Source organism: Rutilus rutilus (genome assembly GCF_951802725.1).
Source record: "Rutilus rutilus genome assembly, chromosome: 9".
NCBI lineage: Eukaryota > Metazoa > Chordata > Actinopteri > Cypriniformes > Leuciscidae > Rutilus > Rutilus rutilus.
Window position 1 is genome coordinate 3,839,269 of NC_140223.1, and position 15,811 is coordinate 3,855,079.

Genomic DNA, 15,811 nt, shown 5'->3' on the forward strand with positions numbered 1-15,811 from the left:
TCAGTCAAACCTTTTGTTTTACAAAAAAAAAAAAAAAAAAAAACATATTTAAATTAAAGTTCAAATTAACAGATTAAAGTTTGAAAATCTTCCAGTGACTTGAATTGTTTAAAATATTAAGCTTCAAAATCAACCTACTTCCTGCTGAGAGTGATGATGTCGTTGTAATATTTGCATACTGATTTGTGATTGGTCACTTTCTCACTGGATGCTTAAAAGATGCTTAATATTCAGAAAATATTATCAATCTAAATGCAGAGATGAGAAGAAAAGCTGAATAATTGAATAAATGAAATCGAAGTTGTTTAATAATTGAATGAATTTTGCCGCATTAACTGCAAATAATTTTTTGTTTAATACTGCTTTGAAACAATCTGTTGTTAATTAGTTATCAAGTCAAGTCACCTTCATTTATACAGCGCTTTTAACAATATAGATAGTTTCAAAGCAGTTTGGTTGTATAATGCACTATATAAATAAATGTGACGTGTCTTGACTTGGTCTTTGCATTTATTTTATAAGTGAAAACTTCCCGTTATTAATATGGTGTTATTTGTCTGTGTGTGTTTGTTGACAGGTGATCATCTATCAGGGAGGCCAGGTCTTCAGTTTAGCCAATCACATGAACGGGCGTGTGGGTTTCGTGGCCACTATGCCCAGCACAAGTGCCTCAATCTTCATCAACAACACACAGCTGTCTGACACGGGGACGTACCAGTGCCTGGTCAACAACCTCCCGGACCGCGGGGGGCGCAATATCGGGGTCATCGGCCTCACTGTGCTGGGTGAGTCTCGGCCAGAGTGCGTAGGGATGCACAACATATCGGTATCGGCCGATAAATGTTCATTTTTAATGTCATCGTTATCGGTCCGAAAAGAAAATTTGCCCGATATGTTAAAGCTGATAAATAATGGATTATTTATTTTTATGGTGAGACTTTTGTTTTTGTAATCAGGCTCTCAAGTTACAAAAAAAATTGGATTTAAATTTATCGGCCAAAATATCGGTTATCGGCTTTTCAAATATAAAGAATTATCGGTTATCGGTATCGGCCAAAATGTTAATATCGGTGCGTCCCTAACTGATTGTTTTTAATGTATGTTTTTTTTAGTTTGCGCACTGCCCTAATATAATTGCCCCCTGTGGGATTAATAAAGTTGTTAACTTAACTAACTAACTTCCATATGCTTGAACATGAACATGCTATGATGTGCATTACTGTATCCCACAATGCAATGTGCTTAGCTTGACCTACAGAGCGATGAATGAACCGGAGAGCAATTTCAACCACAGTTTTAATATATCTTTCTTTATGTTTGTTTTATTATAATTTGCTTTTACACAAAATTGGATTAAATAATGCAAAACTGGAATAAATAAGCTACATCTAAAACGCTGTAATTTTATTATTATTTAAGTACTATTATAGTTTTTATTTATATTTTGAACTAGTGTTTATTTTTATTTTTTATATCAGTTTTAATTTCAGTTAAATTTTTTGTAATTTTGCATTATGGGGTTTTTTTTCATACATTTTATTTTTTAGGTTTAATTTTAGTTTTAGTTCAGATTTAGTTTTTTTTATTTCTAGTTATTAATTAGTGCTTCAACTAAATTTTGTTTTAGTGAGTTACACAAGCAACATTTCTCATTTTCATAAGGTTTAAGTTGTCATCTAAATTATTTATTTTTTATTGTGCTTTATCAGTTATGTTTTTTCTTAAATAAATATTACTATTTAGGTTTGATTTGTTTATTTTTTTAGATTTAGTGCTTCAACTTAAACTTGTTTTTGTTTCTTGCCAAAGCAAAATTTGAGTCGTCTAATATTATTTTTTTATTATTATTATCGTTTTGTTATGTTTTAGTTAAGCTTTATTTAAATTAACTAAAATGTTTGAACACTTTTAGTTGATGATGATAACCTTAGTGTGAAATTGCATACTAGGTAATAGAAACTGCATGATTTACAACATATGCATGCATTGACATGTGCCGTTCACAACCCCTCTCCCATTGCCTTCTGGGATTGAAGAGTGTCGGATGCACACTCAAAAATCATGACAGAAGTAGAAAGTAAACCATCTGTTTGTTTCTCATGTACTCTGTGTGTGTGTGTGTGTGTGTGTCATGAATGCTAAGGATTTGGTCACACTCTTTTTTGGACAAAGGGTTAGTGTTTTTCAGATGATATCCAGGCATCATTTCACTGATTAAATTATTAATATAATACAGTTATGTGACAATGGTGTTTATTGTTGCATAATGTGTACAGTTTCACATGCTGTTTTTTGTGCACTAACCTGGCAGATTGCACACTATAAATATTGTTGGCTCTGTGACGAGTTGCTTATGGTGGATAAAAGCATCTAACAAATGCATAAATGTAAACAGTGCTGATATTTCATTTCTCACAGGGCCACATTTTTGACTATGGGTATGAAGTTATTCTGCCGGTTATTTTGGCTAAAAAACTCAGCTTATGCAAAGCACACAAGTATATGAATGTCAGTGCCGGAAATGAATGGCTTGGGTCAAAAAATTGCACCAAAATTCAAGACACCAAAAAAATGTCCCCAAATTTACAACTGCTGCCGCGATTAAAATGAAATGTGAAAATGAATAAAAAGTGTTGATGAGCTCATGGCCAATCAGATTAGTCACTGCTGAAACCGCCAGTCTATAGTATTCAGATTTATTGCATTAATAGGTTAATTAAGTCGCCCTGTGGTGAAAATCCAGCTTTTAATGTAGTTTATGTGTCTCTGTGGTGTTTTTAATATGTTTTAAGACAAACCATGTGTAAATTCATAAGTCGACAGCATTGCTGAGTATTTTGTGAACCAAAGACAGTCTCAAAAACACGCTTTGAAATCGCTGGTGTTTCTGACGTCACAAACCTCCTTGTAACCAATCAGATCAACGTGTGATCGTCAACCAGTGGATCTCTGAGCTGAGTGAGTGAGTGGAGGCGGGGCTCATTTGCATATTCATAGAACCGCGCATACTAAATGAGGCAAGGGTGTCGAGTTACAGTCAAGATACTTTAAGGTGTGAAGAATTTTTTTTAAATATGTAGTTTTGGTGATCAAAGATGAGTTTTAAGGGATAAAATGATTGACTACAGGGTGACTTTAAGTATTTGACATAAGACAATACAGATACATTTAAGGTAATTACCCTGGAAATCAATTCTGCCACTTAAAGTCACCATGAAATCAAAATCGAAAATTCTTATTTTCATGGAATATTGCAGTATTTCTTATAAATGATTTATCAGTGCACATTATTATTGTTAAATTCATGTTCCTGGTAATCTTGAATCAGAATAACTCTTCTCTTTATACACAATAATCAGCCGTTTAAATGAATCGGTTGAAACTAAATGAATTACTCATTAACAGTGACTCGCTGCCACCTACTGGTTTTAATTTAACAATGAAAGTATCTTTTCATTTTTTAAATAATTTCTAATATCAATATTCAATGTTTTATGTTTAAAAAACATCACAACAATATTTCTGCATGTGTAACTGCAGGTTAAATGCATTCATGTCCCTCTGAGCTGCATTACAGTGTGTGTAAATGCGAGTTCAGATGCAGCTTCCATGTTTCCACTGAATTGCAAAGATCAGTTGTGTTGATACTGATTTCATTTGATTGTTAACAGCCCTATTGTGACAAATAAATATATAATAATAATAATAATCCATGCATGCATTTAATTAGGTTTAAAAATATGGCTTTATCAAGGAAAAATGCCCATAAAAGGTCAAAATTAATTTAATCTTATTGGAAAAGATTATTTCTATCACGTATGCAAAATGACCACCATATAGAATATGAAGAATATCAAAAGCTTTAGGAGTCAGCTGTCCAGAGCAGTCCTAAACCTGAAGCTACCAACTCAATAAACACACTCAGCAAATATCGTCTAATTATCATTATCGATAAAATCCCAGACAGTCGAGATGTCATGTTTTGTCGGTATGGCTGGCACACACACACACACACACACACACACACACACACACACACACACACACACACACACACACACACCCTAAGTTGAGTAAGCTTAAGTTGATGTTTGTGTCTCTCTGCAGTTCCTCCGTCCAGCCCGTCGTGTCGTGTTCAGGGTTCTCTGGACGTGGGCAGTGATGTGATGCTGTTGTGTGGTTCGGACGAGGGCATCCCGACGCCCACCTACGCCTGGGAGAAGCTGGAGTCGGTGCCCAAACTGCCCCACAATGCCATGCAAGGTACTAAACCCCTGCCCGTGGGGATCCCGTTTTGCCCCACATTCTCCGGTAAATCCACAGCTCTTGACTCATGGTGTGGCGTGACCTCTGCCCGCCCCGGTCACCCGTGTGTGTGTGTGTGTGTGTGTGTGTGTGTGTGGTGACTTCACCCGCTCTCTCTCCGAACAGTGTGACGGCTTTAGAATACGGCTACACAATCTCCACAGACACGCCTTGGGATTTCAAGATGTTTATTACTGTCAAAATCTAAACTCACGTTCATAACACACGTTCATAACTCACGTTCATAACACACGTTCCTGGCCCTGTGCAACCGGTTCGCTTCAACACTTCTCAAGCTCTTCATAAATCATTTCTATGAATAATGACACGATCGTTCTGCCATCTAAAGACGTCATGTGATGAAAACAAGCTGTTTCTTGCTCTTTTTGTAATAGTAAGAGTTTGATGTGACGGTTAACATTTAAAACACTTCCACAGTCACAGCAATGCTGTTTTAGTTTATTCAGATTATATTATTATATCATTTAGAAAAATTTTGAAGTAACTTTTAGTTTTATATTTCCAGTTTTAATTTTACATACACATATATAAAGACACACACACATATATATATATTTATTATATATTATATATACACACATACATACACACACACACACACATATATACACACACACATTATATATATATATATATATACAGTGAGGAAAATAAGTATTTGAACACCCTGCTATTTTGCAAGTTCTCCCACTTAGAAATCATGGAGGGGTCTGAAATTGTCATCGTAGGTGCATGTCCACTGTGAGAGACATAATCTAAAAAAAAAAATCCAGAAATCACAATGTATGATTTTTTAACTATTTATTTGTATGATACAGCTGCAAATAAGTATTTGAACACCTGAGAAAATCAATGTTAATATTTGGCACAGTAGCCTTTGTTTGCAATTACAGAGGTCAAACGTTTCCTGTAGTTTTTCACCAGGTTTGCACACACTGCAGGAGGGATTTTGGCCCACTCCTCCACACAGATCTTCTCTAGATCAGTCAGGTTTCTGGGCTGTCGCTGAGAAACACGGAGTTTGAGCTCCCTCCAAAGATTCTCTATTGGGTTTAGGTCTGGAGACTGGCTAGGCCACGCCAGAACCTTGATATGCTTCTTACAGAGCCACTCCTTGGTTATCCTGGCTGTGTGCTTCGGGTCATTGTCATGTTGGAAGACCCAGCCTCGACCCATCTTCAATGCTCTAACTGAGGGAAGTAGGTTGTTCCCCAAAATCTCGCAATACATGGCCCCGGTCATCCTCTCCTTAATACAGTGCAGTCGCCCTGTCCCATGTGCAGAAAAACACCCCCAAAGCATGATGCTACCACCCCCATGCTTCACAGTAGGGATGGTACTCATCATTCTTCTTCCTCCAAACACGTTTAGTGGAATTATGACCAAAAAGTTCTATTTTGGTCTTATCTGACCACATGACTTTCTCCCATGACTCCTCTGGATCATCCAAATGGTCATTGGCAAACTTAAGACGGCCTTGACATGTGCTGGTTTAAGCAGGGGAACCTTCCGTGCCATGCATGATTTCAAACCATGACGTCTTAGTGTATTACCAACAGTAACCTTGGAAACGGTGGTCTCAGCTCTTTTCAGGTCATTGACCAGCTCCTCCCGTGTAGTTCTGGGCTGATTTCTCACCTTTCTTAGGATCATTGAGACCCCACGAGGTGAGATCTTGCATGGAGCCCCAGTCCGAGGGAGACTGACAGTCATGTTTAGCTTCTTCCATTTTCTAATGATTGCTCCAACAGTGGACCTTTTTTCACCAAGCTGCTTGGCAATTTCCCCGTAGCCCTTTCCAGCCTTGTGGAGGTGTACAATTTTGTCTCTAGTGTCTTTGGACAGCTCTTTGGTCTAGGCCATGTTAGTAGTTGGATTCTTACTGATTGTATGGGGTGGACAGGTGTCTTTATGCAGCTAACGACCTCAAACAGGTGCATCTAATTTAGGATAATAAATGGAGTGGAGGTGGACATTTTAAAGGCAGACTAACAGGTCTTTGAGGGTCAGAATTCTAGCTGATAGACAGGTGTTCAAATACTTATTTGCAGCTGTATCATACAAATAAATAGTTAAAAAATCATATATTGTGATTTCTGGATTTGTTTTTTTAGATTATGTCTCTCACAGTGGACATGCACCTACGATGACAATTTCAGACCCCTCCATGATTTCCAAGTGGGAGAACTTGCAAAATAGCAGGGTGTTCAAATACTTATTTTGTGCACTCTTTGTATATATAAATTGTATGTGGTTTTGTCAGTTTAAGTTTTTCCATCTAATTTTATTTCAGCTTTATTTCAAATCAACAAAAAATATTTGTAATAGTTTTAGTCAACAGTCACAGTTCCACCAGGCCTGATAACTCACTTCTGTAGGGACGGGTTTGTTCACAGATGCTGGAACAGAAAACACACTCAACAAACTGTTCCAACACAGTTTAAGCACAAACTAACTCTTGAACGACTGTTTCAGATGTCTGTGGATGTATACGGTACAGTAGCCTTATTCTAAAGATGGATGTTATATTTTTATGCTTAATAAATCAATCTGCTTTGGCCTCAAAAGGCTTTCACAGCTGTGAGACATTTTTACTTTCTCGATCAGGAACAGAGATGAACAGAAACTGTGATTGTACTGCCATCTAGAGGCCACTAGTTTCACTGCAACAGCGACTCACAGGAATGGTTCATTACTATTTAAACACAGTGTGTGTAATGTTACCGAGTTTCAAGAAGAACATGTGAGGTCATATAAACGCCTAAACTTTCTTTTCCCATTGAAACGGTTTAAGAAAAAACCTTAATATTTCATAAACACCTTTATCAGTGTTGTGTCATGAATATTTTGACATCAGGAACGGAGAAGAACTTACTTGTGTTGTCAGTGTATTCATTTGCATGTAAGCCCAATATAAAAACAAGTTTTCAATAATTATCTTTGTTTTGTAGTGTCAGGGTTAGGGCTAATTACTGTGATGCTGTCAATCAGTCTGGATTTGAGTTCTAATAGTTATATTTTTAGATTTTTTAATAGTTTTAGTTAACAATAACAACAGTCAGCCATGAACGATTCACTGAGGAGTCGTTCTCTGATTTGTGAACTGTGATTCTTTGATTCAGTGACTCAAAAGAGTGATTCGCTCTATGGATGTATATTCCCACAAATATCCATGACTTTCCATCTCACAGGGAACATTCTCAGAGCTAAAGTTCTATCATAGTTCTTTCAAAGTTATGAACAAACATTAATAGAACATTTGTTCAAAGTTCAGACACTGTTCTCAGAGCATTAGCACACACACACACACACACACACACACACACACGTTCTTTATACGTCGCTCATGGAATGTTTTGTTCTGAAAATGTTTTTTAAATATAAAAAAATGTTGGGAAAGTTCAGAGAACATTTAAACATTCCCGTGATGCGTGAGGGATGACGAAATGGAATATACCAAGAATTTTTTTTTTAAACTGGATGTTCAGAAATAATTTTTTCATAACTTAATGGGAACATTACAAAAACAAGCTGAGCTCAACAGCCCTGGAAAACACAATTTAACATTTCCAAGTAGGGCTGGGTATCGTTCAGATTATGTTCGATAATGATACTGATCCCATGACTTCGATACCGGATCCTGAACGATACTTTTTCCGATGGCAATTTTATGAACAGATAATTAATGTGAAGAGGGAAAGAAACAAGAAAGCAAAACTGTTAATGCAGCCGACCTTAAGGATAAGCACACTTTACAAGATTTACACATTTTCATTTTTCTGGATTCCATTTTTTTTTTTTCTGGATGGTTAAATTACATTGTATTAATCAAAAAGCATGTGTAATTAATTGAAATCATGAATCTCGTTCATTCAATTTAATAGCAATTTATTAACGGTTTAACAAAAACTACATTCTTAATGGTTTTTGTCTAAATAGTTTGTCTATATTCCATATAAAGGTTTAATCAAAAACATATCTAATTAACTGAATTCATTAAAATAACGTAATTTATCAATTTGTCATTTTTATAAAAATTATTATTATTATTTTTTAATTCTGTGTTGTGCATTTACATTTTTCTGGGAATCACATGAAGGCATAAAACATTAATTTATCTTTTAGTCAAATGAAATTTAAACAAACCCTTTAATTTAAATTAAATTAAACTTTAATTTTTGGTTCAACAGGTTTACTGCTAAAATTATAATATGGTAGAAAATTAGTTTTAATCATAATAATTAGTAGTAGTATTACATTAAGATGTAAATGATACTGTACAAGAGTAATATATTTCTATCACAGTTTTTTGTTAAACCAAACTTTTATTTTGTCGGGTTGCCGACTAGACCTTCTTCTGTGATGAGATAATACTTGCTCTCAAAAAAAAAAAAAGAAAAAAAAGTACAAGTGAGAATATTAAACTGCAAAAGGACTATTTAAATATGAATCCTGCCATTCGTTGCCATCAAGCCGGTGTAAACCAGTGTTTTTCCTTGATCCACAGCCAATCACCAGCTCTTGATTTGGGCACATCACACATGCCTCATGCTTATAGTTTCACTGACATTGACAAGATTAACCCCTCAGGTCTCGAAATTCGGTACTGAACGACAAGACATTTTTTGACACTCGACGGGATCGAGGCAATTCGGTCTAGAGCCCTGCATTTCAGCCCGAGCCCGACGGGCCCCGACTTTTTTACGCCCCTAGGGCCGGGCTTCGGGCCAATTTTCACGTCATAGTTCACATGCGGGCCGGGCCTCGGGCCTTTTTTGGGTTATCCTTCTTTTTATATTTTTAGACATTAATTAAAAAAATATGAGAAGTTGACGTCGACGATAGAAGAACAAACATAAAAAGACATTTAATAACCTTATAACTTTCATAATCTTATAATTACACTGACATATGATTGACATGACAGTCTCACGCACGCAAGCACGCGCACACACAGAAGGTTTCCCGTCAGCGCAACCAACGATTCACCTCACGTGCAAATAATGGAGAATATTAAGAGAAAAATCGCAGAGTGATAGAAGAGAGGACTGGGTTAAAATCTTCCACTGTGGATGCTATTCTTTTTCTCCACGATGCTCTGTAAGAGACTGTTCTAACTTTTCGTTTAATTGGACTTTATTTGGAAACTAGGCTACTGATGTTTTTCGTTTGATTTGACTTTATTTTCGTTTAACTGTTGGAAACTACTGGAAAAAAGAATGGCCATGTTTTGTGGTGCATTTTTGAGGTAAGATAACCTGCAAGTTTGTTTTTGATTTATTTTATTTTATTTGCTCTATTGCTCATTTCGTTTGCGAGCGCTGTTGTGAGCAGCCTGATCCTGCCTCAGTATTTCAAAAAAAATGTAGGCTACTCACTGTGGTTTAATAAAAATGTTTATCAAAAATATCTATGGATTTTATTGTAGCCAAGTAAAGTATTAGCGTTGATTTAAGAGGCTAAATTGATCAAACATGTTTTACTCGCTGTCGGCTCGGCTGCTTGGTCGTTATTTTTATTTATTTTTTAAATGCTCCAAACATTTGTCTAAATTAACTTAATAAAGAAATGAAAAGAAAAGAAACATAACTAACAAAACGGACATATTTTAATGGCTGCAAATAGGCCAGGCTGCCGCTGTAAAAAAAAAAAAAAAAAAAAAAAAAAAAACCGGGCTCGGGTCGGACTCGGGCTGATAATTCTGATGAGCTGTCGGACACGGGTCGGGCTAGGGCCTGAGCGTCTCGGGCCAGGGCCGGGCTCGGGCCTAGATTTGAGGCCCGTGCAGGGCTCTAATTCGGTCGGTGCCTAAAAAGTATCGAACTCGATATCCATCCCCATCTCCGAGTTTGTCAGATTCAGATTCATATTGTTTTATTTAGTGCCATGTCAGCATTCAAAGCTATTTTCATGGCAAAAATTCAATTACAAAAATACAAATATCATATAAATACAATAAAAACCAACCAAAAAAAAAAAAAAAAAAAAATAGCAAGTCATATTATACAAGATTTGTTTTAATTAACATATGATAAAAAAATCCAAAAACTTTTTAGGCATAATCTTACTAAATAAGTCCTTAAGTGAAATAACTTCATAACAGAGAGGGGAATCTTACAAAACATGCATAGAGTTGGGTCTTTACCTTTACGCAAAAAAGCATGAGTCAGACTTCTATGACCTAAACAACTCCAAGTTTGTCAAAAAGAACAATAGTCAAGTTCTTCTCCAGCAGATCTAATACATAATTTTGGTAACACTTTATTTTACAGTGTCCTTTTTACATATGTTACATGTACTTACCATAGTAATGACAGTAAATTATGCATAACTAACCCTCAACCAAACCCTAATCCTACCCCAAGTCTATAGTAAGTACATGTAGTTCACTAATATTACTTAAATAAATAATTACACTGTAACAATGACACCTTCAAATAAAGTGTAAGCATGATTTCTATAGGGCGTGATCAGTGTGAAGTTTTCAACGAGTTGATCTGTGCTCCTCAGATCAGATGCAGGGTACGGTGACGCTGAGAAACATCAGCACCAGCACATCTGGACTGTATCAGTGTTCGGCGTCCAACGCCATCGGGAAGAGCACCTGCGTCCTCAACCTGCAGGTCGTGGCCCGTAAGTCTCACACACACACACACACTCGTTCTGCAGCTCTCAGTAAACACTGCTGTTGGTCTGACTGTGCTCTCGGTCTCTGGCGTGTGACAGCGCAGCCTCAGGGCGTGGGTCTGATCGCAGGAACCGTCGTCACTGGGGTTCTGGCGCTGGTCATCTGCTCTTTACTGGTGCTGGTCACGCTCTTCTACTGGAGGAACAAGAACAAATACGAGGAGGAGGAAATTCCCAACGAGATCAGGTGACATGTTTGTATATACACATGCATATTTTGCAAGTTTTACGTGTATAAGCAACATTTTTAAAAGGAGTAGTTTTATATTTCTCAATTGTGTTTACTTGATTACTGATCGCAATGCATCATGGGATTGTAGTTCTTTCCCCTCACTAAAGTCGTTAAGTACCTTTGCATTTTTGTCCGATTTTCAAATCAAAGTTTGTAATGTTGAGACTTCTCAGACTTCACATTTCGATGAAGCTTGTTTGTGTGCTGAATTATACGAGTATAAAGTTAATTTAACACTCCCAAAATATGAAACAACATTTAAAGAACTCATATGATGAAAAAACTTAAAAACAAGCTGTTTCTTGCACTTTTGCAATAATATAAAGAGTTTGATGTGAAATAATGTAACATTATTTTAAATACTGTTACATATATTTTAGTATTATTTATATGTTATTATAGTATTTATTACAATTTTGAATTAACTTTTATTTAGGGATGCACCGATATAAACATTTTGGCTGATACCGATAATTCTTTATATTTTAAAGCCGAAAACCGATATATTGGCCGATAAATCTAAATCAAAATTTGTATATCATTTTTGAGAGCCTGATGTTCTCATGAGAATGTTCTCATTATAATTTTATGTAGTCTACCTTTTTGAAGGGATTTGAAGCAATTCAAAACCATCATGTTGAACTGCACATCTGAGGGAAATAATACATTATTTATCAGCTTTAATATATCGGACAAATTTTCTTATCGGGCTTATAACGATAACTTCAAAAATAAACATACATCGGCCGATAGCGATATAGTGGCCGATATATCGGGCATCCCTACTTTTATTTTTATATTTTCATTTTAAATGTTAGTGTTTTGTCATTTGTTTTTTTATTATTCCTAATTAGCTTTATTTAGATTTTTATTTATTTTATTTCAGTTATTTATTTTATTTTATTTTATTTAATAATTTGTTATATCAACTTTATTTTAAATCAACAAAAATCATTTTTAATTGTTTTAGTTAACTATAACATCACTGTCAGTCAGAACATTTACTGGACGATTCACACGTGAGTGATTCATCGATTCAGGGACTCAAAGGTTCGATATCTAGCTGATTAAAAATACATTAATCAACATTTGAAGTGGATCAAAAAAAAGTTAATCAAGTTGTTAATCAAAGACAAGTACGGGTATTGTTCAAAATTAATGTATAACCTTGATGAAAGGTTTTGATCCACTTCAAATGTTGACTAATTTTACAGCTTAGTAAATTATATATTGCCAGAAATTCCCAAACCCAATTTTTAAAAGTCCCTGATGTATCCAAGTTTGGAAATGTAATGGAGTGTAACAGTCGGATTGCGGTAGTAAAAACTCCATAAGGAATTAGATTTTTAATGATAACATATAAACCTTTAAAGGCATCCTTACTGTGAGCTGCGAGGTTGTTAATCGATGGCATTTGCTTCTGTCCGCATTATTTCAACATAGTTTTAAAATAAACATGTTTAAAAGTGAAACTCATGTTGAAAAACTACATTACCCATGATGCTGTACAGAAAATTAGTCGTAAAACAGTCTTAAAGCACATTAAAAACACCACATAAACTACTTTAAAAGCTTGATTTTCACCACAGGGGGACTTTAAAGGAGTAGTTTTAAATTTCTCAATCGTTTTTAATTCAATTACTGTTCGCAATGCATCATGGGATTGTAGTTCTTTCCCTCACTAAAGTCGTCAAGTACCTTGCAATCAAAGTTTGTAATGTTGGGACTCACACATAGACTGTAAAAAATATGGACAAAGCGTCTGTGACGTCACCCATAGACTTTCTGAAGAACGGGTTTGAAGCCGTTTATGGGGGGTATGGGCGGCGCCATCTTGGAAAATCTTGGGAAATCCTAACCCCGCCCACCTTCTAACACAGCGTGCGTCACTCAGCTCGCTCTGCTACTCGGTTATCTCTGTGTATATTTTAGGCAACGAAATGTGTTATAAAACACCATACGAACTCTTTTCGTTTTCAATTAAAGAAATCTTAAACATTATAGCCACACAAATGTGGTTCAGGCAATGCATATTGATTATATTCAACTGCACATAACGTTTGCCTATTTATGAAAAAAACAAAATATAAAACACAAACCTGCCTCTTTTCATTTTAAATATATTACACATTTTATGGTCCAGGCAATATGTGCATTTGTACTAAACAACAGATTTTACAGTAAACAACATTACAGATCATCTTCGTTGTATTATAATTTAAAATGACAAAACTCAACCCAGTCTCTTTTTGTTAAATTTCAGTTTTATCAATATTAGCCATTATAAAAGTATAAGTAAAAGGTATAAGAAGCTATACAAATAAAGCAAACAATTCAGTCAAACATACAAAGTCAGCGCTCTATAGTCTATACATCGGTAAAGTTATAATAGCTTATAAAGTTCTGAAACTTCCCCTCAGCCAAAACGATTGCCCAGGGAAAAAAATTTTGATTCACGAGACCAAAAATCGCCCATTAGATATACACAAGACGATATAGATATACACAATATCTCATGTTTAACCACTAAAGAGACGCCAGAGTCCGCGGCATTGGCGGCAAACCTCATAACGTCAAGCCGATGAAAGACTGCTCCAGGTGGGGTACATGAGCGCCGAGCGCCCGGTCATCGCTGGATCAACTGGATAAAATGTTCATAAATCTTTAAATAAACCACAGATTTGAGCTTTAAACAACTACATTCTCGCCTGAAAAACTCTTAAAACTACATTTCATGATACATAAACAGTAGTATTATATGTCAACTGTATTAAAAAATGGCGCTTCTTGTTGTCATTCTCCGTGGCGCTGCCTTGTCAGCTGTCAATCAAGCTGTCACTCAAAGTTAACCACGCCCTTATTGTCATATATTTTATATCTAAATACGATCTAAACTAACAAGTTAGAAAAAAATTCACCCCCCTCACAGTTGTCAGGCACTCGGAAGCTATCGAAAAATACAATAAAAGTCCATGGGACCAACTTGTAAAAGCATGAATTTATGCTGTGAAAACGGACATTTTAACATGGGGGCTATGGACATTTGCTCCCTTTTGGGACCTCCCTCTAGCGGATTTTCGATGTATTGCAGTTTTTCGCACTTCCGGGTAGGCTTCATTTTTCAGATCAGAATGTTGCCGCTTGGACTCACATCATGGCTTATAACACTTTAACGAAGACTTTTGAAATGAATGGAAAAGATATACGCTCCAACACGGCCAAAATATTACACACGCCCCAGATGTGGGCCAGATCTGAGCCGACACTATATTGCTGTCAGGACTTGCCACGCTGCAACGGCTCTATCCGTTGTTTAAAGACCTAATCAAATATTTTGACTCAGATCAACATTTCATGTCTAATTATTTACTTATGTGGCAAGTAGCAGTGTAATAAGTGGGATAATGTACATCCAGCCGCTTGTTATCTCAGAATAAACCCCCTTCAAGCTGATGCAAGACCTGATCCTGATCACCCTGTCGGGGGTTATTCTGAGATAACAAGCGGATGGATGGACATTATCCCGTACTTAACGAAGACTTTTGAAATTAATGGAAAAAATGTGCCACTGAAAACATGGGCAGTATGTTTTCAGCCTTCCAGTTTCTCTCTTGAAACCTACACGGGAAGGGACTTAAACTGCAGTTCATCGACTGGCCGCTTGAGACTGGATGCAAAAGAGAGTCAATCCCATAGACTCCAATGTTAGAATAGAGTTAAAACTTTACAGCAGAAAAAAAAACATGTTCACAGCCTGGTGCAAATAGTGGTTTTGGTCTATATAGCTAATTTTGCCCTTCATGAGAACTGTGAGGGGGGTTGAATTTTTTTATAACTCATTCGTTTAAATGATATTAAGCCTTAAAGTTGTGCATAATTAAGGGCGTGGCCACTTGAGTGACAGGTGGATTGCCACTGCTGTAACTGCCGTCACGTCACCTCAGATAATCCCGGCTTTTGCCCCAAAAACGCTCTTCAGAAACTTACGGGTGACGTCACGGACACTACGTCCATAGTGTTTTACAGTCTATGGTTTGCACTCTATCTGATTCAGATTCTCACATCTAATTCTACTTCCTCACACAGGGAGGACGATCTCCCACCGAAGAGATCATCATCAGTCAAAGCGTTCCAGGCCGACGCCTCGTCCTCGGAGAACGACACGCTCACGTCCACCAACACCTACAACAGCCGCTACTGGCACAACCCCAAACCCAACTACGACACCAACTCCTACACGCGCTACAACGGCGACACGCGGCAGACCTTCACCGGCGTCTCGAACGCCCCCCCACGCCCCGCGTACGCTAACGGCAGCCACACCCTGCCTCCGCCCAAGACTTTAGTGGTCACGACTAACTCCGCCCCCTCACCACCCGTCATGACCCGCAGCAACGGCTCGCTGAGCCTGCGCCCCCCCGTCAAGACAACACCGCCAGTGGCGCACGGACAACAGCACACACACACACACTCGTACGCCGTCAGCCAAGCCACGCTCGAGCGCATGGGCGCCGTCCCCGTCATGGTGCCGGCGCAGAGCCGAGCCGGATCCCTCGTCTGACACGA

General features: G+C 37.1%; 1 protein-coding gene across 1 annotated transcript in view; it reads left to right on the forward strand.

Annotated features, from left to right (window-relative positions):
- igsf11 (immunoglobulin superfamily member 11) overlaps positions 1–15,806 on the forward strand; it is a gene marked incomplete at its 3' end in the record, with an annotated part of 123,384 nt that extends 107,578 nt beyond the window's left edge. Inside the window, exons 3-7 of the mRNA XM_084418448.1 lie at positions 578–785; positions 4,108–4,263; positions 10,837–10,959; positions 11,053–11,200; positions 15,332–15,806. Of these exons, the coding sequence (XP_084274574.1) occupies positions 578–785; positions 4,108–4,263; positions 10,837–10,959; positions 11,053–11,200; positions 15,332–15,806 (1,110 nt within the window). The remainder of the gene's footprint in view (positions 1–577; positions 786–4,107; positions 4,264–10,836; positions 10,960–11,052; positions 11,201–15,331) is intronic.
- Between the last annotated feature and the right edge of the window lie 5 nt (positions 15,807–15,811).